We start from the raw sequence: 26304 nt of genomic DNA on the forward strand, positions 1-26304 counted from the left end.
GAGTGAAACTATCAGCACTGTTTGTTTTGTTAAATGTACAACACTTGCATTGCTTTGGTAATTGACGAGTGTCCGAATGTAGTCTCAGATAAAAGTCTTGATGGTTTCGGGGTTTTGGGACTTGTGATCAAGTTCTTCTGGGATTGAAGAGTGAAGAATACCAAAGATGTTCTAACTCGATGGTGATTCGAAGTTTCTTCTCAGGTAGAAAGTGTAGAAGAGCTAAGAGAGATAGCAGCTGGGATCCTATTACCTTTGGTGAATGAAAATTCATGCCCGAATTTGTTGGAGCCCACCAAGGACGCCAGCACAGGCCCAGGCTCTCCACATGGGCAGTAATCAAAAGTTTCAGCAGAATACCAAGCGCAGAATGGTGTGTGAGCCCTTTAAAGTCTGGGAAGAGGGACACCACTGAGGATGAGCTTGACCAATGAGAAAGGCTGAATTTCCAAGCGGGAGGTTGGAAATATTGGAGAATTTTATGACCCTTTTGTCTGAGAGCATTTTTTTTTGAGTAATTTGCATATGCAGTTCGACTGGGTGTTGATGCAAAAACTACTAAAGATTCTTAGAACACTAATATTTTGCCTATGTAGGAAAATAATATACACTCTCGTTTAGATCATCAGAAGATGAATTCATAGATCCTAGACATGGTATAGGTAAAATTACATGAAGTAGTGGTTCTATCATACGCATGCATAAAAGTGTATACAATACAAAAGACAATATACAAGAACTTTAAAAACATACACAATGGCCTGAAGAATATGTGTGTCCATTCACAAAAAGTCAATTTTTATGGGCATTATGTTTTTCCTATGGTTGAAAGATGGTGAGAAGGAGAATTGTCGACATGCCATTAGGTTATAAAGTTTATCTGCTCTGGCTGAGTTGTCCTTTTTTCCATGGTAGCGAGGAGCCTGGGGTCGTTCACAGACATGCTGGCACACAGTATACTTATTGGGTGAGAGGTCTTCCCAACATGGTTGGGAATCTCGCAGAAAGAAGACCACTCGGTGTGCTCACCCTGATGCCATGACGGGGTCGTGAACACACAGCCATAGAATCCTAGGATGTCTTTGTGCTTGGGAAAATCGATTACATAGAGAGATATAGATTCCTGGTGAAATAAACCAACTTGAAGGGTTAATGACTTGGTCTGTAGAAATATTCCATTGCCAATTGAAGTGTCCTTGATGGCTTTAATCTTGATAGATGAATTGCGTGGTTGAGTGGGTATGTTATATTTCTTGATGATATCTTTATCGATGAGGTTTAATGCGGCTCCAGAGTCAATCATCGCTGTTAACGAGATGGACATGTCTTCAGTATGTAAGGTAAGGGGCAGTTTGACAGTCTGGTTACTAGGTAAAGAGAAATGTTCCAAATTTACCTTCGTGGAGATTTTAACCTTGTGTGGGCATCCCTCACAGCGATGGACGGGTTCACCGAAACAATAACAGAGACGTAGTTGCCGTCGCCTTGATCTCCCGCTCTCAGATAACTTGGCAAATCCCACTTGCATTGGTTCCTCATTGAACTTAGATGTAGGTATGGCTTGGGTAACACTTGAGGTAACAGGCGGAAATCTCTCTCATACTGTATGCCTTCTTGGTGGTGTTTGTCTCATCAGATAATCGATCTTGATAGTTACAAAGTCAGTAAACAATAAACTTTCTCCTTTACATACTAATTCTGCCTGTAGGTCAACGTTGAGCTTCCTCTGGAACACAGCTTTAAGAGAAACATCATTCCATCCACTCTGAGCAGCGAGCGTACGAAACAAGATGGCGTACTCAGCAGCTGTTCTGTTGCTTTGGGACAATTGCAGAAAACTGGGTTGATATATCCTTGCCCCCTGCGGGATATTCAAACACTTCTTGTAGTTGTTGGATGAAGTAGTCAAACGATCTTCTTAGTCACATATCAGTGTCCCAAATAGCCAAAGCCCAGTCAATCAACTTTCCAGAAAATAGTGACATCATGACAGCACATTTCTTCTCATCATGATTAAACTTGTCTTCTTGGTTATTAAAGTAAATCTTCACTTGTTGAACAAAGCCTCTACATTGATCAGCAGAACCATCAAACTTATCCTGTAGTTCGAAACTCACCACCCTAGGCATGGTTGATGGGAAAGACTGGATGTAGTTCGTCAAGTGTTCATGAAGTTTGCCGAATCTATCTTGGTACCCCATTAGAACTTCACTTTGATTAAGTGAATGCTGCTTGCAGGCTGGATACAGCTGAGGCTAAGTTTTCTTTAACGAGGAAGCTGAGGCAGTATTAGAATCCATTTGCAGAAGTTTATTAGGGAAGGATCTTAGAGACAGAGCCATTAAACCAGGCAGAGAGTCAGTACCATAATAACAGTCCAATCTTTCAACATACACAAGGGGAATTCAAAAGGCAGAGACAAGTAGGCAGGTGGATGGGTCAAACACAAACATCAGTCCAATCAGGCAGTAAATCCAATGGGGCAATCCAATTAACAAGAATGTGAAAACAGGCGAAATCATACACAAACAGGCAGTCAGAATAATCGATAGGAAAACACTTGGTAAGGCCGGTAAACTGGCAAAATTAAATTAAACTGACTCCAAGCTTTTGAATGGTATATGTATAATGTTACAAAAGCTTTTTATTTGAGATAAATTCTGATCTTTGGATCTTTCTTACTGTTCAAAAACTTTTGACTGGTAGTATATGTACAGTATGTAGCGTATCACACTCATATCACATCTTGTTTTGGATAAGAATAAAATATCAGGTCCGACAATATCGTGTCATTTTTAATTGACGTTCCCATTGGCCCGTGGAAACACATTTGACTTGACTTTGCTAAAAAAAAAATTTGAGGGACGCATTTACGTTTTATTAAAAAGTGTTTGCATAAACTACACTCATGGTGTGCGCACGCATTAGGATAGGTTAGATGCCTGCCTCTGTTGCGAGTCCCTATCAAGCACTTTACTGATTCAACTACTCTCTTCTTCTCCTCCTGCCTGGCTCTTTGTTCTCGATAAAGCTGCTGTGAAAATGTGGATAAAGTAGATGAGGAAGAAGTTGGAGTGAAGCAATTTTTATATAGGCAGAGCAAAATATTTGATAATTCCATCTATAGTTCAATGTGATTGGATGTTTACACTGTCAATACAGGAGACAAACCAATGGGCCACTGGCTGCTCACTGTCCCTGCGTGATGGTCCTCGCATTCTGTTGGCCTTATAAGTGTTGGCCCACCGGGAAAATGCCTTGTATGCCTGATTACCAATCCAAAAACAATGCCATGCAAATGCTAGGAGATGCCTGAAAAAAAAAACCCAGCTGAGAGAAAGGTCTGTTAGTCGTGATTTGGTGAAGAGATCTCTTGTGAACATATTTACATTAACATTCTGATTGTTTATAGTAAAATTTGATTAATTGGTCTTAAATTATTGATGTTTTTATTAATCTACTTGAGAGTGTGAACCCTGAGATGGTATTTATGAATTAAAATCTCACACTCTCTTGCATGGAAACACTCTTTGGGTCTCTCCAGTGAAGTATGTAATACCGGAAACCAGACACACCAAGAGAAGGTCAAATCTGCGCTGCTCAATTCAGTGGTTTTCCCACAATAAGTTATCTACAACACCTCGGCAGCATGACATGAGCCAACTGTAGAAATTCTTATCATACATTTTAAATATACTGCAGGTGCATAGTAAATCAGTGCTGATCCTAGCCTTTTGGGAGCCCTTAAAGCTTAAAAGGGGGGTGAAATGCTATTTCATGCATACTGAGGGTTTTACACTGTTAAAGAGTTGGATTCCCATGCTAAACATGGACAAAGTTTCAAAAATTAAGTTGTACGTTTGAAGCAGTATTTCTGTTCCAAAAAATACTCCTTCCGGTTTGTCACAAGATAGAACACATCGGGAAACTGACTGACCAGGTGTTGCAGCTCCGACTTCTGGGCATCGGAGAGTTGGGGATCCATATCAACAACCACGGGAGTCGAGCTGGTGTAGTCTGAGAGCTACATCTGGTCCCAGTCCCAATTATCTTCGGCCCCCACTCAGCGCAACATCTGCTTGAGGGACTGATTGAAGCGCTCGACGATCCCGTCGGTCTGGGGGTGGTACACCGTGGTGCAGAGCTTGCAGACGTCTGCCATCATCTGGGACATGAACGGGGTGCCCTGGTCAGTCAGAATCTGGGAGGGGATGCTGACCCGACCGAAGAGGAAGAACAGCTCCTGGGCAATGGCCTTCGTGGTGGCTTTACGAAGGGGGATGGCCTCAGGGTAGCGGGTGGCATAATCCACGATGACGAGGATGTGTTCATGCCCCCAGACAGCCCATCAAATCCATTCCTCCTTGGGCCAAGCCTCCCGCGTGGCCATGATCTCGAACATCTAGAGATACATCGTTACATCATTGTGCACTGTCATCCTGGGTAATAGCTGCATTGCCTGGACGCGTGAGTCAGGTAGCAGAGTTTGCGGGGCAGTGGCGAGACGGAGCTCGGCCAGCTCACGTTTGGTTTCCCCTTGCCGGGAGGCCATGTGCTCCATAATTTGCTGCTGGCGGATGCTCACCTCGGTGAGGTGCTTCAGCAGTTCTTCCATCGTTGGGGGAGGAGCGCCACCTGGGGAACCAGAGAAGATGCGTGAGACAAGAAGCGTGGAGGGGAAAAAACAAACAAAAACAAACCAAACCAGTCCAACAGTAGAAACGCCATGTGGGAAGGGGTCGTCGGTGTCCTCTTCACTGTCCTGCCCACATTCTCCACCAGTGTGGCGGGGTGAAGAAGGACACGACTCGAGGATGGAGGTAAGTTCCCCGAAGGGTGGATTTTATTAAAGGAGGGGTGGTGAAATGGTGTTGTTGTGAGGCGGCTTGGTGCTCAGCTTCCTCGTTAGTGGTGCACTGGTGCAGTGTGGGTCCGTCCTCTCCCATGTGCGTTGGGGCTGGTGGTCACACGCTGCTCTCTGTAGGAACAACGAAAGAAAGGGTTAGCTGAGTCTTGCGGAGACATCTCTCACCTCTGTGTTCGATTGCAGGGTTTAAGTAACCAGAGCTTGATGGGGCACAGGTGTGGCCGCTCAGCCCGTGGTTTCCAGGGCGACGCTGATGAGAACTTGGGACACTTGTCACAATAACTATATTTTATTTTTTTAAAGATGAATATATCCAATATATTTTGTTAAATTGTAGAATATGTTAGATTATATAGGCCGAAGGGGTTTTCAGGGAAGTTGGACAATAATTAAGATTCTGACTATGTTTAATAGGAATAAGGGATGATTTATGAAATATCTGTACTGTATTTATAGTTAACGATGACACATTCACAAATTGAGTTTGTAGTAAACAGAACATGAACACGAGTAGAGCAGCTGATGATACTGAACTTTCAAGTCAAGAACCGGTTGCATTCTGTCGAGCGCGTCCGATTTGAGATCCGATGAGCTGATGATACTGTGCATGCGTGATTCAGTGTGAAGCAGACTGACACACAGTGCACAAGACTTAAATCCTTGTATGCACATTATTGCTGTTATTGTATTTGGGTCCGTTGTTGCAACACTGAATTGTAAACCTTTCATGATTATGAGGTTTTTAACTAACTAAATTTATGATTACTGACTTTAAATATTTGAATGTTTGATAGACTTGACGCCATTATGTCTTCGCCAATGACGACATTACATAGAGCGTAAAAGAACCGGTGAACCGTTTTTTTTTTTCAGTCAAACCATCCGAAAGAACTGGTTCGTGGAAAAGAACCGAACTTCCCATCACTAATATTATTGCTCCTCACATTGACGCCACAAACTTGGAATAGTAATCCTCTCATAGTACAGTTATAAAAACCAATGGGCAAATTATTATGATTATTTATATTAATTTATATTATTTAAATGCATCTTCCTTTGTACACCTGGAGTGGCACCCCTCATTACGCTGGCTCCATCAATATAATTAGGAGATGAGTTTATTCTTCTGATCCTCTGGAAAGATGAAAACAAGACGCTCTTTTAGTGCTGTAGCTATGGAATCGGCTGTAGTTGAACTCAGAGGAATAAACAAGAACAACAACAACAAAAACCTCTCCTGTACGTTGCTTTTAGCATCAATGTACCGCAGCACAAGCACAAGTTGACACTGTGTGGCAATATCGGTGGTCTCGTTGGCCTGGATTAGGAGAAAGTTGTTGCTCTGTGCTTCTTGGATTATATGCTCCCTAACAACAGACAACATACAGTTCAACATCTCGTTCCGTATGGTTTTCAAAGTTCCCTTATACACAGTGGAATTCTCAAGATGCTCTTTCAAAACTCCATCAAGAAAAGCAACAAAATCGACCAGGACACAGAATATCCTGGGATTGTCTGATGTCTTACTCTCATCATGGCCACACAAAGCCAGCTCAAACACACCACAACATTTCACACAGTCTTATTCTAGACAGGATGTGTCTATTTTTTGTGAACTCTTCATTCATTGTGCTTTCTAAAGCTAATTCTGTAGCATTAATCTAGCTGTTTAGAAATGCTCTTTCATCTTTTCTTGAATTTGTTTCCAAATTAATTAGTTCCTGTCTGTCAACTGACATCTGATGAGCTGCTGATGAGCAGAATCAGAGTTGTTGAGAACGGTCCAATCACATGAGGCCAAACATATAAAAACAATATCGATTTGCTCTAACAACAAAAGTGGGAGGGTTTAGGGTGCAGAGTGCTGCGCCCAAAGAACAATTTGAAACAAACCAATCAGAGCTTAGCCTCAAATCACATGCTTTTCAAAACTTTGTTTACCTACATAGACACTCACTCACCCCTAACACGCATATGAAAAGAATATAGTTTTGATTTTTTGATTTTCAATAAATTATAATTCACAGTAGAATAATATGACTAAATTATTTTATTTAGTTAATATTTGGGATATATATTTAACTTATTGTTAACATATTAAAGGAGAATAACTTGAAGGGGGCCCCAGCACCCTCTACTGACCAGCTGTCACTGAGTTTGACCATATTTGTATAGCTGCAAGACTGATCTGAACTACAGGAAAATATGAAACAAAATACAATTCTCCACAGTACAAAGACATACAAGGCTGGTCAACTGGGGAGCGAAAATTTACCACAGGTGTAAGTAAGAGTATAAATGTGTGAGTGTGTGTCATACCTTGTTCCTCTGTCTATGATCCGTGATCCTGAGATATGCTCAAGCATCTATGCAACCCCTACATAGGACAATCAGTTTGGAAAACAGATATCATACATTTTAGCCAAATTTGCTTTACTGTCTTTGTTGTGAGTAAGCACTTAGACTCTTAGCCTTTTTTACAGAGAATCTCTGAAAAATTGTTCTGATAATTGATCTATTACTGCACAATTTTGTTTATTAACACTGCCAGAGAATTCCTGCAAGTTGTTCTTTTAACCACACATATGCTGTACATTCTTAAATACTAAATGACATTGCTGCATCTAATTAACTCATTAAGAAGGAACACAGCATCCATCATCACACAAATTTGATGGCAATTGCTGAATCAAAGCCATTTTTATTTACAAAATGTTTTAATTATTATTATTATTATTATTATTATTATTATTTCAATTTGATTGAAAAATTGTGACAGTAATTTAAATAGAAAAGGTACATCAAGAAAATAATGACTTAATTTAAATATGTAAGGATATGCAACTTCTTAATGAATATTTACTTGTATTTCTTTAAAGTTTCATGAAATGATAATTCAACCTAGTTTGTTAGTGTATGTTATAGATCTCAATTCATCTATCTATATATAGACTACATACTGTGTTTGTGTTTGTGTGTGTGTGCGCGTGTGTGTGTGTGTGTGTGTGTGTATATCCACATACTTTGGATAAAAGCGTATTGTTAAATGTAAATACATGTTTTTTTTTAATTATTATTTTTTTATTTGATCTGATCTGTTACTCTCAATTGTACAATACAAAACATAAAACAAAATAAAAAATCTGCTACCTTAGTTTTATTGTTAATGCAAAACTGTTCTTAGTTTTTTGTTACTTTTTTATATTTGTTAATTTGTATGTATATATATATATATATATACAGTGCAGACCAAAAGTTTGGACACAGCTTCTCATTCAAAGAGTTTTCTTTATTTTCATGACTATGAAAATTGTAAATTCACACTGAAGGCATCAATCAAAACTATGAATTAATACATGTGGAATTATATATGGAATTACTGGAATATATATATATGTACGTGTGTGTGTGTGTGTGTGTGTATTAAAAAATAAAATAAATACATTCCAATTTTGTGGTTTCTAAGTATTGAACTTAAACTTCCTTGTTTTGCAGAAGAAAGAATGGCTCTGTCTCAACTGTCAGACTCAGAGACTGATGTCTGGTGGCCTTGACCCTCTTCCAGTTCTACCTTCATCACCCAACTGTCAACCAGTGGGTTCACCTCAGCATCAACAAGTTTCCAGCAAGCAGCAGCAAGGGCTTCAGACAATGCCATTACAGCAGAAACCTCCTATTTATCAACAGAGTGGTTTCTCTTCCCCCATAGTAAGACCAGCAAGCAATATAAAAACTTCTGCACAGTCTACAGCTACAAAACCTCCTGTGTCTACCACTACTGCATTTACTGGCGAAGAAGAGAGAAAGGAAATTGCACCCAAATTAGATAAAGGGCCTGACCCTGACAATAGAGACAATAAACTTTCTCAAAAGAGAGGAACAACAGAGTCAATCGAGACACCTTCTAAAGATGAAAAGAAAGAATTACAAAGTGTTACCAAATGCTATGAGGTAAGCCATGGGGTCATAGTATTGAACCAATCATTTTGCAAATTATAAATTTATATAAGAGGTACAAGAAATGTAATTGCTAAATAAATAATAAATAAAAATTAAAATATCTTTCACAAAGAGACATGCATGCATTTCTTGTTACATAGCATTATCAGATTTTCCAAAAACAAACAAACAAACAAAAAGTAAAGCTTATTGTACTAACTGACATAGTATCACTCATGGAATAAGTTTCCAATATTTAGTCAGCAGTTTGTGCTTGATTTATATATAATACACAATAAAGTGCTATATAAATGCATCATTCATTCATTAGTTTGTTGTGTGCCCTGGCACTTGCATGTCTAAGTGTATCTTTTGTGTTTATGTGTCTTTTGGACTCCTAGGAAACCAGCAAGACAAACAGCAATAATGATCTATCACGAAGTCCACAGAGTTTGAGTGATACTGGCTATTCCTCTGATGGGATCTCAAGTTCACATAGTGAAATTACTGGACTTATACAGGAGGAAGAGCTAAAAATGAACGAGAAATGTCTGACTGGGCACCATACACCACCAAGTCCATCTGAGCTGATTAAGCTGGAGAGCTCCATGCGACCCTTTCTACAGTCTAAATTTTCATCTGAAGGGGAAAGAGCACAGGACAAAAAGCGTGGAAAACAGCAACAAGGTGACATCAGAAAACATCAGTCTCGCTCAATATCGATTAGTCCAGAGGAATATGACTCAGATGAGGACTTTGAAGGCATTATGGAAGAGGAGCAATATCCAACTGAAGAAGAGCTTAGAGTAATTCCTGCTTTAGGGAGTAACAGTGGCCATAAAAAAATAACTTTAGAATCTGAAGAGATTACTGATGAGGAGTTTATGAGAAGGCAAATTATGGAGATGAGTGCTGATGAGGATAATGGGGATGAGGATGAAGAAGAGGAAATGGAAGAAGACGATGATGAGGAGGATGAAGGCTATGGCTACAAAAAGCTTAAAAAAACACAAAAACACATCAGTGAATCAGGAAAAGAAAAGCGACGTCTCACTTATCACTCTAGTAGCTTTGAGGAGGATAGTAAAACAGCTAGTGATGTATACAAAGGATCAGCTGAAGAGGACCTCATGGCCTCGCAAGGAGGCTTACGCAGATTCAAGACCATAGAATTGAACAACACTAACAGTTATAGCCGAGACATGGAATTAAACAATGACAATGACCTGTGTCTTGACCGAGAACCTGAGCTAGAGATGGAAAGCCTCACTGGTTCTCCTGAAGAACAGTCAAGAGGGGAATATTCCTCCACCCTCCCACCAAGCACCTCTAGCTATACCTCAGGGATATCCCCAACTTCAATATCTTCCATGGAAGATGACAGTGACAGTAGTCCTAGTCGGAGGCAGCGGCTGGAGGAAGTGAAGCAGCAGAGGAAGGCCAGACATCGCTCCCATGGCCCTCTACTACCTACCATTGAGGATTCCTCAGAAGAAGATGAATTGAGGGAAGAAGAAGAACTTCTAAGGGAGCAGGAAAAAATGAGAGAGGTGGAGCAGCAGAGAATACGAAGCACTGTCCGGAAAACAAAACGGGACAAAGAAGAGCTAAGAGCACAAAGACGCAGAGAACGATCCAAGACTCCCCCCAGCAATCTATCCCCCATTGAGGATGCTTCTCCAACAGAGGAGCTAAGACAAGCAGCCGAGATGGAGGAACTCCACCGGTCTTCTTGCTCAGAATACTCTCCTTCAGCTGACTCAGATGCTGAGGGCTATGAAATTTCATCAAAGCTGTATAAATCTGGAAGTGAGTACAACCTACCAACCTTTATGTCTCTTTATTCTCCTACTGAAAAACCACAAACTACATCATCTGCAGCTGCAACTTCCGCTAGTGGCAAACAATTAAAAAGTGCAGAGGAAGTGTATGAAGAAATGATGAGGAAAGCAGAGATGTTGCAGAAACAACAAAAGCAGCAGACACAACAGCAATTAGGCTCAGGTCTGATTTTACAACAGTACAGTACAACCACCTGTCAAGAATCAGACATTAGAAATAGACAAGATATTGAGGATGAACTTGTTTATTCTGATCAAGATGATATCCACTATGAGAATGAGGAGACAGTTGATATCTATGAAGAGATCCGCCAAACCTCACAAAACATTTCAAAACAGCTTGATGACCAAATGGAGATGGATGTGCCCTTTTCAGAAAAGCAGTTACTAGACACAAGCTCAGCTTTTGCTAAGTTGCTGGAACAAAGCAATGCTTTACTGACTCCTGGCACAAGCCCCACCCAGCTCTCAGCACCAGTATCATTCTCTGAACCTGGAACAGGAGGCCGGATACCTGATGTCAGAGTAGCCCAACATTTTTTAAAAGATGGGCCCAAAGATAGGCTTAGAAATCAACCTGGTAAAAATGGTATTACACCAACAGTTGCTGGCACAACTATCGCTGCTTATGGAGTGTATGCCAGGGATAATGTCACTGTCTCTCAAACTATCGCCAGTCAAACAGTGTCCAACACACAACCCAACTTATATGGTCGGCAAATTACCACAACAACTGCTGCTGTTTCAAATGTGTCTCGCAAAATAGCTGCAATCACCCAGGCATACAACCAAAGAGAAATTGCTGCAAGGAAAATGGCAATCAGCAAAGGAATCCAAATGAGGGATAATTCAATTGATAATTCAACATCATCAGAAACTATAATTGAATCTGGCCCAAGTTCATTTAGGTGCCATACTAACCATGAAAGAAGTCCACCTCTTTCTCCCACTTCATCTTCTCTTCATAGTCCAACAAGATCCCTGTCTAGGAGATCAGCTGAGCTTTCAACCCAAACAGTTAGCCCTTCAATGTTAGCTTCCTCAGGAAATGCTTTTCACACCTCTTCGGTTATAGCACAGGGCACTCAGACTTCACATGGGGTTGTTTCACCATGCCTTTTTAGACAGCAGTCTTCTCAAGATACATATTTTATGGTTAGAACAGAAGAATTTGAGCCCACTAGTCCACCAAAGCCAGTAACAGTTAACACAGCAACGTCTCCTTTATCTTCACCAACAATATTTAGCCGCCAATCAACATTTGATGTCTACTCACCTCCTGTCAGCCCTCCTGACACTCCACCACATCAATTATCACCCCAACATGGTTTATACAAGAACTATAGAGCTGAAAAAGTTAATGTTGGAACTAGCATGGTCACCAATGCTAGCATGTACACACGTGGATCACTGTCAATGGAAAACATATCACTTTGTCGGATTTCGACAGTTCCTGGTACTTCAAGAATTGAGCAAGGACAAAGGTTGCGGAGTGGAAGTGTAGTAGATCTACGAACTGGAATAAAGCCAACACCATTTATTGTAACTGACCAAGGAATGGACTTGACTTCCTTAGCCACAGAATCTCGAAAATATTCTGGGTCTTTTGAAGGAAGCCCTGTTCGTCAATCCACCACTATACAGCCCTTAATAATCAACCTGAATACACAGGAGCAGCTGCATGTTGTGACATCAACAGCAACAACTGTCAGTGTTACTGTAGCTGCATCTATGTTCATGTCCCAGCCTAAGCACCCTGTACTGTACTGTGATCATCTTGAAAACAGAAAAACATTTGATTTGGGCAAAGAAATGGGAACAGTTGTTTGCCTGACACCAAATGAGCCACTGCCAATTGATCCATCCATACCAAAGATTGATGCTAAGCTGGAAGACCTGAGTATCCAGCAGCAGCAGTTACTTAAACAGCAGCAGAAGCTTCAACAGCAACAACAGCTTCTTGAGCAGCAGCTTCAGCAACATCACCAACTTCAACAACAAGCTTCCTCTTTTGCAAAGTTGAACTTGTCTAGCCAACTACCTCTAGTTAAAAAGGATATACTTGTCACTAAAAAAAGCACTGCCACAGAGGTTAATGTCATTTCGCCAGGTATGACATCTGAGGTGTATAGTGTTGGAGGTCCACTTGAGTTAAGGGGAAAGCAAGCAGAAACAGGTATCATCAGTCTAACAAACGTCAAGCCTCAGGTGATGATGGTCCAGATAGATGGTACTGCACAAGGAGCTACTACAACACAACTAATCAAATCAGATGAAGGCCAGGATGCAATAAATTTAACAGGGCAAATAAAATCAGAAAATCAAGTAACTTGTTGTGATATGGTATATAACCTGCCCTTTGGTGGCAGCTGTGTGGGTGGTCCATTCTCCCAGAAACCAGTTACAGATGACGCTTTTAAGCCATTGTCAAGAGCACATTCCTCACTATCACAGCTTTATCAGCAGCATGGTTTACAGCAAGATGGACAGACATACCAAGATTACACAATTAAATCCTACACACTCCCTCTCCCTGGACGACTACAACCATCAATGTCTGAAACTAACCTTGCAGATGCAGGGTTGTCATCAGATTCAGCAAAGCTTGATCCCCATTTTCATGCCTCTGGGGAATTATTCACACATTCAGACACAATAAATGAAGGGTATGATGGAGGGTTCCTTGGTTTGGGACTTCAGTATGGTTCCTACACAGATCTTCGTCAGGGTGATGTTTCAGATCTTCCAATTAGAAGGTATAGCTCCCTGACCAACATCAGATCAGATTATGGGTATTTCTCAGGTGATTTTGCAGAATCTAATCTTGCCCAATACAGTGCTACAACTGCCAGGGAGATAAGTCGCATGTGTGCAGCCCTTAACTCCATAGATAGATATAATAGTAACCCTGACATACTACAACTTGGCACCAGAAGTAGCAGTGGTCCACCTAGTAGAATTAATCTGCCCCAAAGTCACAGACCTGGTTTAAAGTACAGCCCAGATGGAAAGCCTCTTTCCCACAGCCAAGCACTGACTGATTTAATCAATGCAAGACAAGCCAGTCTTCGAGCTATGTATCCATCAGCTATTAGATCAGCTGACGGCATGATCTATTCAACTATAAACACACCAATTGCATCAACAGTTCCAATTACTACTCAGCCTGCTTCTGTGCTACTGCCTTTATTAAGAGGGGTATACAGACCCTATCCTACACCAAATATGACACCAATAACTCTGGCAAACCTAACCAGATTGCCACTAGCTCAAAGGACTGGGCAGGCACCTTTGCAATTTTCTACACCCAATCCTCTCCCTGTTAGGACATCTACCAAAGTTTCTGAGTCTCCAGCTACCACAACAGTCCAAGATGCTCCATTGTACCTTGGTAAGTCTCCAGTAAGTCTAACAGTAGCTGGAACAGTTACACAACCAATTCAGCCTTCTTCTGTACTTTCTGGTCCTTTGACAGGAGCAACTATTTCAAAACCAATGGGCGTGGCAATGAGCCAACCTGATATCCAGTTGCAACCAATAAATCTATCTCAGCCCCACCATCAGGCCAACTCCACTGCCCAGCCTCCTATACAGCATCAACTACCACAATCAAAATCATCTGCTCAGTCCTACCCTCCAGTGCAGGGTCATCCTATTGCTCCTAAAACACAGCCACCTCCATTATCTCAAGCTGCTACTATCAGAAGTATTGCTCTAAACCAAGAAAAAGAAACAGAGGAAAGACTGCGTCAACAGCAGGAAAAGCTTTTGCAGCTTGAGAGAGAAAGAGTGGAACTGGAAAAATTGCGACAGCAAAGGCTTCAGGAGGAGATTGATCAGGAGCGTGCAGAGTTGCAGAGGCACAGAGAAAAAGAGCAGATGCTAATGCAGCGAGAAATTCAGGAATTGCAGAATATAAAGCAACATGTTCTGCTGCAACAACAAACTGAGAGAGAAAGCCAGTTGGTCCTACAGAGAGAGCAACTAGCTCAACAAAAACAGCAGCTTGACCAGATACAATCTTTACAACAACAGTTACAACAGCAGCTTGAAGAACAAAAGAGACAAAAGACTGCCACCGCTACTGGTGCAACCAGTGCAAATCCTCAAATCCTCAGTGATCAATCTGGCAGAATTACTCAGCCACGGGAATTGGCAACTGATATTTTGTATGGTGATGTTCAGGTTTTCTTAAGACAACTACCAAATTCTACATCAGAGATATGCTTGAGAAATAGAGAAGATCAGACAGAAATCATGTCCATGCGTAAACAAAGATCAATGCCTCGACTGCAAGATGGAAATGAAGAAGAAGTGACAATGTTCCCCTTGCCCCAAAGGCTTGTAGACTCCAGTGTGCAAACTGATGATGAAGATGGAGAGGAGAGGTACCTGGTATCGAGAAGACGACGGACTAGGCGCAGCGTGGACTCCAGTGTTCAGACAGATGATGATGAAGACAAGGCAGAGTGGGAGCAGCCAGTTAGACGTAGACGTTCCCGTCACTCAAGACATTCTGTTGAATCTGGTGTAGACCATAAATCCGGAGCACCTCCTTTTACCACTTCAGCTACTAAAACAGCATCTTCCAGCATTGCCATTCAGACAATTCGAGACTGTTCTTGCCAAACGGAGACAGAGCAGCTGGTTAGAGTATCTCCAAGCATACATGTCACCATGCCAGACCCCAGCAAGGTTGAAATTGTCCACTATATTTCTGGTCCCGAGAGAACACAGAAGGGTCAAAGCTTAGCTTGCCAAACTGACCCTGAGACACAGTCTCAAAGCATAGTTATTCCACAGATTAGCATTGCTACTACTGTCAGTCCCACCAATGTCAAGTTAGTTGGTTCTGCAGATCCACTCTCTCCAAGTCAGCAGAGTGCTGTGAATTTTGGGAGGCAGAGACCTAACCCTTTGGAGTTTGGCTTCCAGCAGCATCATCTTCATAATGAGTCTTTATCCAGCTTTATCCGGCAACAACCTAAATCTCCACAGGTGCTGTATTCTCCTGTTTCTCCTCTTTCTTCTCCACAACGCATCATAGAAACATCATTCTCTTCTAGTGAGAGACTGAATAAAGCAAATGTCACCCTGCAGCAAAAATCCTATATTGCTGAACCATCACATAGACATCAGGCCCTTCCCCGCCCAATGAAAAATATACAGAGATCTATGTCAGACCCTAAGCCTCTCAACCCAATTACAGACCAAAGCACCAAGGCTAGGATTTCACTCTATCAACAGCAAGCCCTTCAGAGTCAGGTATGGGCAATTCATTATCTCTTTGATTTTAAACTTGCACTGGTTTGCTACAAAGGATAGTATGAACTTGGATAATATGAACTCGTTTTAGAACAGTGTGACTCTGATTAGAACAGTATGGCTCAGGTGGTGTTGTTTCCACAGTTTATAAATTACATATACAGACAGTTGACTTATTAAAGTTATTTTTCTTGAATGTGAGATATGAAGAATTCTATCTATGTCTGCAAGCCTGAGATGCTTAAAAATGGCCAGTTTGTATATTCCTTGGACTCTTCTTTTTTTTCTGGTATAGTTTCAAGTTTGTGTTAATTGATTGTTTTGATGTTGTACAGTATTGAGAAACTACATTCAAAATATGTTTTCACATGTCTTTATGAGGAATAAACTACTTTTTTGTCTGTGTGTGTCACAGATGGTTTCCTCTTGTTTTGAGATTAATTGTTACAGCGGCAATACAATGTATTGCCTTACCGTATATATGGCAGTCAAGGCAAGATAATATGCTTGATCAGAATTACATTGATCTTTATAAATGCAAGCTTTTACAGTTCTCTGTCCCAATAAACAAGTAGTTCGAGCAATGCTAGTTGCTATGTGTAGAACTATAATATATAACACTGTGTTTTCCTCTGTATTTCATGGTTCTGGCTCTTTAACTCATACTGGACCCTGTGTCTCTGCAGCTGGCAGCCTTGCAGCAGAGTTCCCTACTAAGGAAGGTGAAGAGGACCTTGCCCAGCCCCCCACCAGAGGAGACTCAACTGCCTATGGTCAGACCTAACCTATCCCACATGCTTGTGTCCTCTCTACCATCTCTGAAAGGGGGTTCTCGTTTAGCTGCAAAGGCCAGTCTACTTAAGGATTTGACCCATGAGCTAAAGGCTGTTGAACAGGAATCTACAAAGCTACGCAAGCAGCAGGCAGAGTTGGAGGAGGAGGAAAAGGAAATTGATGCCAAGCTTAGATACCTGGAGTTGGGCATCACACAGCGAAAAGAATCACTGGCAAAGGAGAGAGACAGGAGGGAGCTAGCATACCTGCGCTGCATGGGTGATTCGCGAGACTATATGTCAGATTCTGAGCTCAACAATCTTCGCCTGACAGCTGCGGTCACACCCTTTGAGAGCAACGGGCTAATGACAAGGCCTAGTACAGCACCACTCAGCCAGTTTACTTGTGAGCTAAACACGGCTGCCCAGTTTCCCCCCACATCCTCTTTCATGTCATACCAGTACCCCCAAAGTCTCCAAACAGCACCTACCCCACAGGCCTCTACACTGCAGAGCACAGGTTTCAACCAACCTCCCTATCCATCAGTAACCCAAGCTCAAGCTCTCCCCCAACCCACCCCCTTGCAGACTTATCCAACCCTATCTTATCAGGTCCAAGGGACATTTCCTCCCCAAGTCTTCCCACAGAACCAGCCTCCATATCCAGCAGACACTTCAGTGCCACCTCCAGCACAGTCAAGCCAACCAGGGTTTCAGCCTACCCTACCACCTACTGGTCCAATCCCTTATCCTAAGCACAGTACACCATACCCAAGCCAGGCACCCCCCTATCCGGTCAGTCAAGCAAGCACTTATCATCCACAGACAGACACTCTCACGTTTCACCAAAAGCCACGACAGACATCGCTTGCTGACCTTGAACACAAGATGACCACAAATTATGAGGTTATAAACAATCCTACAGTTGTAGTAACGACTGTGCAAGATAACACTTACAGCCAGTCTAATTTGGGTCCGTCTTATGGCCAATACAGTACAATGGCAACCACTTATGGCCCCTACTCCTCAACTATATCAAATACTAGTTATGGGCCATACACAACAATCTCATCCAGTAGTTATGGGCAGTACACAACAACTAATGCAAATACTTATGGATATACAGTAACTACAGCTAGTTCCAGTGGGCAATATAATACTATTGTTACAAATACATATGGACAGACAATATTATCTGACCATATACACTCAATGGAGAGCCCCTCTATGTACACCAGTGAAGGCCTATATGGATCATCCAGCCTTGAGCAAAATGTTCCAAGGAACTATGTTATGATTGATGACATATGTGAACTGACAAAGGAAGGCCTGGGCACTAGTTCAGACTCACATCGTATTGAGGTTCATGGACGATATGGGAATGACAGACTTCACACTCGAGGGGGAAACTCCTTTGACAGACCAGAGGATGAACGTGATGCAGATCTGTACGACCAGCATCAAGGCAGGGGTAAGAGCACCTGCAGCTACCAAGCACAAGGGGCACATACGCATGGCCGGGTAGTGGGAAGCAGTAGCATGGGTGGGGGATCATCATATCACTATGATGACTGCAGTCACTCAACTCCTACATGGGCAGCCCAGAGGCACTCCTCAAAGAACCTGTGTCCTTCAGTCGTCATGTCCTCCAGGAGGAGCAAACATCGTAAACAAGCCAATGAGCAGAAGACATCCAAGTTTTCCCCAATTGAGGAAGCTCATGATGTGGAGGCTGATCTGGCCACTTACCACATGAACACCTCTACACCCAGTGGTTATGGCTCAGGTTCCCATTACCATAAACTTCAGGATGGCATCTATGGGCTACGGAGTACTTACAGTCCACAACGGGGCTACAATAATGATGAACATCTCTATGGCAGGTCCCGTTCAGCTGGTTATGGCATGGACAAAATATCTCCCTGCGAAATGGGCTACAGAAGCAGGTCATATGAACGGGACCGTATAGACCGGTCATACCACAGCAACTATGGCCACAGTGTGCGCCCTGCTTTGCATTCTCAAAATTCAGAAAAGGAGAACTCCCACCTCAATGCAAAGCTCATGAGTGTTGGGAGGGTTTTCGGCTATTCATCAAATTCATATGGTTCAAGTCATTCTCTACCTGATGTGCAGGACCATATTCGAGACCTGCCCCGGACCCATGTCTACAAACCAGATGATATGTATATAATTGACGATATGCATTGTGCTGTTTCTGACAGCGAAGGTAATTGGGAGCTGAATGGCAGCGTTACTGCCCACTTTAAACATCCCCCACCCACCCAGAGAAAGAGAGTGAATAGCTGAAGTAAAGAAATGAAAACCAAGTGCATGCCCATGTTTTGTCTTCAGGCAGCATGCAGCTTTCAAAAAGATCTGCCTCTCAATGTTGTGCTCAGTTCCATAAACTGCATGAGTTGTTGTGTGGTCACTTTATTTTATTTTTTTACCCACTTGTGTTTTCCAAGGTGTTTCATTTGTGTGTGTACTGAGTGTATGATATTGAATAGTTTTGACTTCCAAACCGTTTATGTAAAAAAATCTTATTTGAGAGTATTTTTATATGCTAAATGCTAAGTTTGAATACATTGCATGACTTTCCTTTAAGTTTGGCAATTTTGTTCTTTTTTCTTTTTCTTTTGCATGGTCTCAGTGTGCAATCATCTTTCGCCATCAGACATGGAGATTGATTGTGATCTGCTTTTGGTTTCCAAAGCATACCATCTTGGTCAAGAGGAAACAGACTGGTTTGAGAAGCCACATGATGTCCGTGGTTCACGTCACTATGGCAGCAGTGGGCATTCTGGGAGGCAAGGCCATGTCAAGCACACATACCATGATTATGATGAGCCACCAGAAGATCTTTGGCCACAAGATGATTATGGTCATACCCGCTACATTTCCTCTAGAGAGCACCGCCATCACAGCAGTGGAAGTTCTGGTAGGCACTCCTCACGCCACTTGGATGAGCCTCGTTCCTCTCGAACATCACGTTCCTCAAAGGATCCATCCATGCGACATGACTCCCGCTCCTTGTCATCTTCAGGGAGGAGGGGAGAATCTCGTTCTCAGGGTTACCACTCCTCAGATTATTCCCGTGACATCTCAGGACACCACCATAGCTCCCGCTCTGGTAAACAGTCCTCCCACCATCAAGGGTCCTCCAGCAGGAAGCAACAGGACCACCCCTCATCATCCAGACAGCCAGGATCACTTGGGCCTGGCCAGAAGGGAGCAAGTGGACCTTCAAGTTCAAGCAGGCAAGCTGTCTCTCAGCCACCTGTTGATGGGCAGCAAGGTCAGCGAACACAGCTTCAGCAGCAGGCACAGATATCAGCTGCCAGGCCAGGCTCTCAGACATCTGCCACAGGCACAACACAACCACAATTAGTACAAGCCCAGCAACTGCAAGCTAAACCTGGCCAGACCGGTCCAATACCTCGACAACCCACCTCAGCAGCACAGACATCACCAGCTGTAGTAAGTAAATATTTTAAGATTTAAAAAGATTTAACTGAAAAGCCAAACCTTTTCTTAAAAGTGTATTCTTCTATTCTGGATGTTCCTGATCTTAATCCATAATTAACATTATGGTTGAGATTTGATTGATTGATTAAAGCTTGTAGGAACGTGTCACAGACTTTTAATGTATTTTCATATTTTATCTAGAATATAAAAAAATGAATTAGTTTATTTTGTATGTACCCTTCAGTTTAAACATTTAAACATTTTTTCAGCAACTTAAAGCAGTCTGAAGACTCGGATCACTGTGGCCAGATGAGAGAAACCTTTTTTCTTTTTATCTATTTGTGCACCTGGTTTATTACAGGTCTTGCAAAGCTTTGTTTTTCTGATGTATTACATTTTTGTAACTAATATCATTAACATTTGTTTTGTAGATAATTCCAGTTCTAGATGGGAAATGTAACATTAAAATCTGAAAATCTCCTAGTGATATACATTGCTAGAATGTGCAGAATTCAAAATAAAGGCAACATTATGGTTTTAAGATATGAATACAGTAGGTGTGATTTATGACTATGTGTCTTTTATCTCCAACAGACTAAGTCAGAGCCCACCCCTGTCACTGCTATTGGAGCAAAAGCGGTCCCCAGCCAACCTACCAAAATAGCCCAACCTCCACTTACCGGAATAGGTAATTGTGCTCAAATGACTTCAACATGGCCTAGATCTACTCAAAACACAATCAAAGGACAGTAAGATTTTTAGCTTGTGAAATCTTCCAAATGACGTGTACACCTTGTGGTTGTATTATACCTTTGTTTGGTTAGGGAAGTTAATCTTCCCTAATTCAACATGGAACATAAATGCTGCCCTTTAGGCTACTGAATGCAAACACAATTTTGGCACAGCGGCCCAAAAAACAAATAAACAAAAAAGGAAAAATAGTGAAGGGATATGTTTTAATTATTTGTTAATAAATAATGACTCACCATCTCCTCATTGGACGTGCGTTTATAGAGAAATGCCTTATATAATGATTTTTTTTTTTCGATTTGAAGTATTCTGTTTTAAAATAGAAATTAAAAGCATTCTCTAGATATATTTATCATGTCATTGAAGCGCCAAAAAGACCCTTGCAGTACTCTTTGTCTTCATGAGCAAAAATGACCCCATATCTTTGACGTTTCTACTGTTATAAAAAAAAATGCAAGTGATCATGCTGACGCCTCCATGTCCTGCAAAGCAGGCTTTAGCATCCACTCCACATAAACGACTGGATATGCGCCTAACAGTGCTAATTTATTTGCATTGGTTTGAAAAGGCTAAATTGATCAAACATAATGCTCACTGTCTGCCACTTGGTCGTTCCTTTAAAAAACAAAAACTTGAATTTTACAAAGATAAAATGTTCCAAACGTATTTCTAAATAAACTTAATAAAGAAATAAAAAAAAAATATGCCCACGTTGCCATTAAAAACCAAAACTGAACTTTTTCAATAGCTTTGTAATGGGGAAGAGAGTGAAAAAAGACATGGTATTCAGTTGGACTTGGGCCGAGAATTCACATAAGCTGTTGGACAAGGGCTGGGCACATGCAGGGCTCTTTTCCTTCCCTTATTTCAATTAAAAAAACGTGTGTGAGAAATTAAATTATAAGCTTCCTTACAAACGCGTGCACAGTCATTATTATTATCATCATTATTATCATCATTATTATAATTATTATTTACTCTTACAGCTACTGCATTTCTGGTCTCAAACTGTAGCTTTTTACTTCTTACAGTTTATAAATGTGTGAATATCTGTCATGATGGTTATTTTCCATACACTGAATGTTGTAACAAAGCTAATAAAGAGTTGGTTATTATCATTATTAAGTCTCTTTCCGGCTCAGACTGCATAGGTTAAAGCTTATGGGTCTGTCACGTGTTAAATTAACGACTTGAAAAACCAGAAGACTCATGATATAAACTAATCAATTCTCTTTCCGGCTCAGACTGCATTGACTGAAACAGGTGAACTAGACTAATTCCAGTACAGAAACAATCGAATTTAGCGCATTTTGTGCAACTGAACGAATTTCTCCCCGAGACAACTTATTCTTCCGAGTCACATTAAAGATTGAAATTTCTTAAGTTGCCAGTTACCTTTCTGTAGGTAGAGCCTTATTTAAGTTGCACTAAATATTCACAAAGAGGCAATCCATCAAGTGGTGTTTACTCAGTCGCTTCTTTAAAATGGCACTGTTCAAGAATATAAAATTTTGCAGAAAAAACATCTCCTCCAAGTCCCAAATTTTTGGGCTGTGGAATTTTGCGGTGTAAATTTTTGCCATCCTAGCTCTACCTAAATGCAGAGGGACATATGTGTCTGTTCACAGTGTTTCCATTTGTAAACTTAAATCTCTTCTCCATAATTCTCTAGGCTCCAAAGCAGCTCCAAGGCCAGGTGGAATTGGCAGTGCAGCTGCAGGTCAGCCGGGTGTAGACGGAGACAGCATGCTGTCTAAAATACTGCCTGGAGGAGCTGCAGAGCAAGCTGGCAAATTAGGAGAAGGTGAGCAAAGCATTTCCAAGTAATAGTATTTATAGTACAACTAGTATTTTTGGTCAGGTACAATTAATTGACTAGTTTAAATAGTACATGGAACAATCAAACCTGCTAAAACATGCAGCTATTTTTACAGATACAATGGTTTTTATAACAAATGTTATTCTCACTATTTCTCTTTTACTTTTTTATTTTTGTGATTTGCACAGCCATATCTGGATTTGGCAAGAAGTTCACCTCCTTGTGGTGAGGTAGTACAATTAAAGGTGGGTGAAGTTGCTGTTCAGTTGTTGGACACTTATCAATGATCATGTTGTAATTGTAATAAATTAACATGTTTTAAAACATGCTTTTTGTCAACAAATTAACACCTGTGTTTGTGTGTGTGGGTGTGGGTGTCAGATAAAGAAAGAAGAAGCAAGAGAGCAGCTGACTGAGTGCAGTAAATTTTAACAAGATGGTATATTTTTAGCTTTACAGTGATTATTCTTATTGTTTCTGTGTTATTTTAGGGAGTCTATAATGAAAGAGGATGATTGTACCAGAAAAACCTATGAAGTTTCCCTATTATGTTTTAATTTAAAGAGAAGACAACTCGAGAAAGAAAGCGAGAGGGGAGAAGCCATCTAGTTGTTCTAGTAAGTATATGACAAAGTTTAAAATATAATATCAGGGCTGGATGGTATGGTTCCATTGGTTCAATCTTGGTTCCATGTGTAAACTTATTTCAGTAGCTAACAATAAGGGCACACCCTACGGTGTGATGATTGTCTGAAGCCTGTTTTGAATTGCACCAGTTTATTGGCACATAGGGTTAGCACTGCCCTTCTCTACTCACGGTATCAATGTTATATATATAATCGCATAAATATAATATATTTACTTTTACAGGTTCCTTTCGATGCTGCATCAGTAGTTAATGCTATGGGAATGCTAAAAAGTTTGCAGAGAGGTCCAGGCTGCCACACACAGATATCTTCCAAAGATAGTTCTGTAGTCAAAGCCTGTGCAGAATCAATACTCCTAGAGTGTGAACGAACACTTAATGGAGCAGAACCTTTGCTAAGGTTACTGAAGCAGACAAACAACTATTCAGATTGATGCTACTGGTTTATACGGTCAACGCAAAATCTCAAATCTCAAATCTCAAGCTCAAAACTTCAAAGACAAATCCTATGAAACCTCTCCTTCTCCTGCAACTCAAAAGACGTTAGCTAGACCGGGAAGTAAATCTTAACATAAAGGGCTCACTGACAAAGCTTGCATGTCTTTTAAGAGAAGTGAGGGAGGGCGAGAAATAGAACCATCTTGAGAGTCATAATCTCTTCCAAGGTTGATTCTAGAGGCTTGAAAAAAGGGCCTGTCGAACCCCTTGTCCCAAGTGGAGGTCCTATAATCGCAGCAGATGCTTGCAGAGCAAATGTGCTACAGCCTGCTAACAACCGCTCATCCAATTTGGGGTGAGTCCCTGGCTGGACAGACTCACCCCAATCTAGCTTAAGCATGTCTACCTACACCATGAGTAATCACATGCAAATGCTCAGTATCAGCTAAAGAAGGGCGAAAGTCAGCCTGAACTCCTCAAAGTCAGATGTGGCGGTAGATAACTTCTAAAAGAGATTGCTTTACAAGTTTTTGAATTTGGACACAAATCCCCACATGCAAACTGAGACATATTAAGCACACAATCAGGAGAGAGCAAGAGAGAGAAATCCAAAGACTTGCTCTCCATAGTTTCAAGTTGGAATGCCACTTCATAATAAAAAAAAGGTATTTTCCACTGTTTGATCTATCCTTCTCGAGGTCCTCCATGGGACTGGAGAACGGTGAGTGGCGCAGGTGTCACTCATTCTCATTAACTCCACTAGCCTCGCTCCGTTCCCATGGTTCTCACCCCCGCCCCTCTTGTCACAACTCGTTAATTAAAATAGTCCGTAGTACAATCCGTGTTAAGTCTGGTTCACATAATTAATAATAGTTTAGCAGTCAAATACATTGTGAATATGAAAACATTTGGATTCGTGCCACCTAACATGTTTGCTTTCAGTTTCACTGTAAATTAATTTGTTTTGACTTGTTTAGCAACTTATATTTTAATTAGTTTTGTTCTGAATGCCATTCATTTAAAGGATTTGATGTGTTATGATGAAAACTAAAATAGCCTATAGGCTAGCTGTTGTGTTTATTGTTTGTTGTTACATAATGGCTTATGACATCCAGCTTTATTTACCGCTATAATTTCTGAATGTAATTGGGGTTTATGCTTGAAAGTGAAGTAACTAAAAAGTAACTCAAATGTAATGTAACACATTACAATTCAGAGACAGTAATATTGTAAACTAATTACTTTCAAAAGACTTTCAAATACTTTTGAAAGTAGTAACTTTGGGAAGTAACTTACCCAACACTGCTTGTATCAAACAGACAGGCCATGACGTGAACAGAAATTAGTGATGGGAAGTTCTGTGACGGTGGATTTAGGAAAGTCTGGAAGCAGATGCGAGTTAACAGTTTTAATGGTATGAGATGAGTATAAATACACAAACAAAAAAAGATGCTGAGGAGACGATACTCCGTGGTGGCGGTGAGGAGGTGAGGAATCCTGATGATGGCGGAGAGAAGGTGAGTAATCCGGATTATGACGGCGTGTAGGCAGCAGGAGAGGATGGCACAGGAACTGCGGGGAATAGAGCTGAAGGTAAGTGTCCGTGGCTGAGGGAACGTGCGGAGAGTGGATGAGGTTCAAGGGAAAACACAGACATCCAAACGCATACAACACTAAAGCCAAACGAACAGGGTAACCACATTAAACAAATAACAACGATCTCACAAACACAAGACGTGAGACAAGCCAATATCTAGTGGATGAGTAATGAGTGGCAGCTGTTGCTGATGACAATTAACGGAGACGCCCACAAGCTAATCAGTGCAGACGCAAAACACACAGATTTTACCACAAAGTGCAAACACCCCCCGAGATTTTGTTTACCAACCATGACAAGTTCAGATCGTTTTACCAACTCGGACTTTTGAGTCTCGTTCAGCAAAACGAACAAACATTTTTTCAAGTAATTTTGTTCATTTTGTCAGTTCAAAAATCAGTATGTCATCCAGGTAAACATATATAAACTGATCTACCATTTCTCTCAACACGTCATTCACGAGTGCTTGGAAAACACCGGGCGAGTTGGAGAGCCCGAACGGCATCACCAAGTACTCAAAGTGCCCTCTAGAGGTATTAAAGGCGGTTTTCCATTCATCCCCCTTCCTGATGCGGACCAAATGATAAGCATTGCGTAAATCCAATTTTGTGAATATGGATGCTCCCTGCAACTTCTCGAAAGCTGAAGACATGACTGGTAAAGGATAGGTATTCTTAATAGTTAATAATTTTATTAATCAATGCAAGGTCGCAGAGAACCATCCTTCTTACCCACAAAAAAGAACCCCGCCCCCGATGGAGAAGAGGAAGGACGGATGAACCCAGAGGCTAGGGAATCAGAAATGTATTTCTCCATGGCCTCCCTCTCAGGAATAGAAAGAGAGTATAACTTGCCCTTAGGTGGATACTTACTTGACACTAAGTCTATGGCATAGTGG

General features: G+C 41.2%; 1 protein-coding gene across 2 annotated transcripts in view; it reads left to right on the forward strand.

Moving 5' to 3' along the window:
• LOC113107796 (protein bassoon) overlaps nt 1-26304 on the forward strand; it is a 51360-nt gene that overhangs the window by 21334 nt on the left and 3722 nt on the right. Inside the window, exons 4-11 of one of the 2 annotated variants that reach the window (XM_026270517.1) lie at nt 8363-8818; nt 9208-15912; nt 16599-18915; nt 19405-20168; nt 20751-20844; nt 22579-22710; nt 22914-22970; nt 23217-23342. In XM_026270517.1, the coding sequence (XP_026126302.1) occupies nt 8363-8818; nt 9208-15912; nt 16599-18915; nt 19405-20168; nt 20751-20844; nt 22579-22710; nt 22914-22954 (10509 nt within the window). In that variant the 3' untranslated portion in view covers nt 22955-22970; nt 23217-23342. The remainder of the gene's footprint in view (nt 1-8362; nt 8819-9207; nt 15913-16598; nt 18916-19404; nt 20169-20750; nt 20845-22578; nt 22711-22913; nt 22971-23216; nt 23343-26304) is intronic. The other variant, XM_026270518.1, reaches the window with a different exon arrangement.

The sequence above is a fragment of the Carassius auratus genome, chromosome 8 (genome assembly GCF_003368295.1).
Source record: "Carassius auratus strain Wakin chromosome 8, ASM336829v1, whole genome shotgun sequence".
NCBI classification, from domain to species: domain Eukaryota; kingdom Metazoa; phylum Chordata; class Actinopteri; order Cypriniformes; family Cyprinidae; genus Carassius; species Carassius auratus.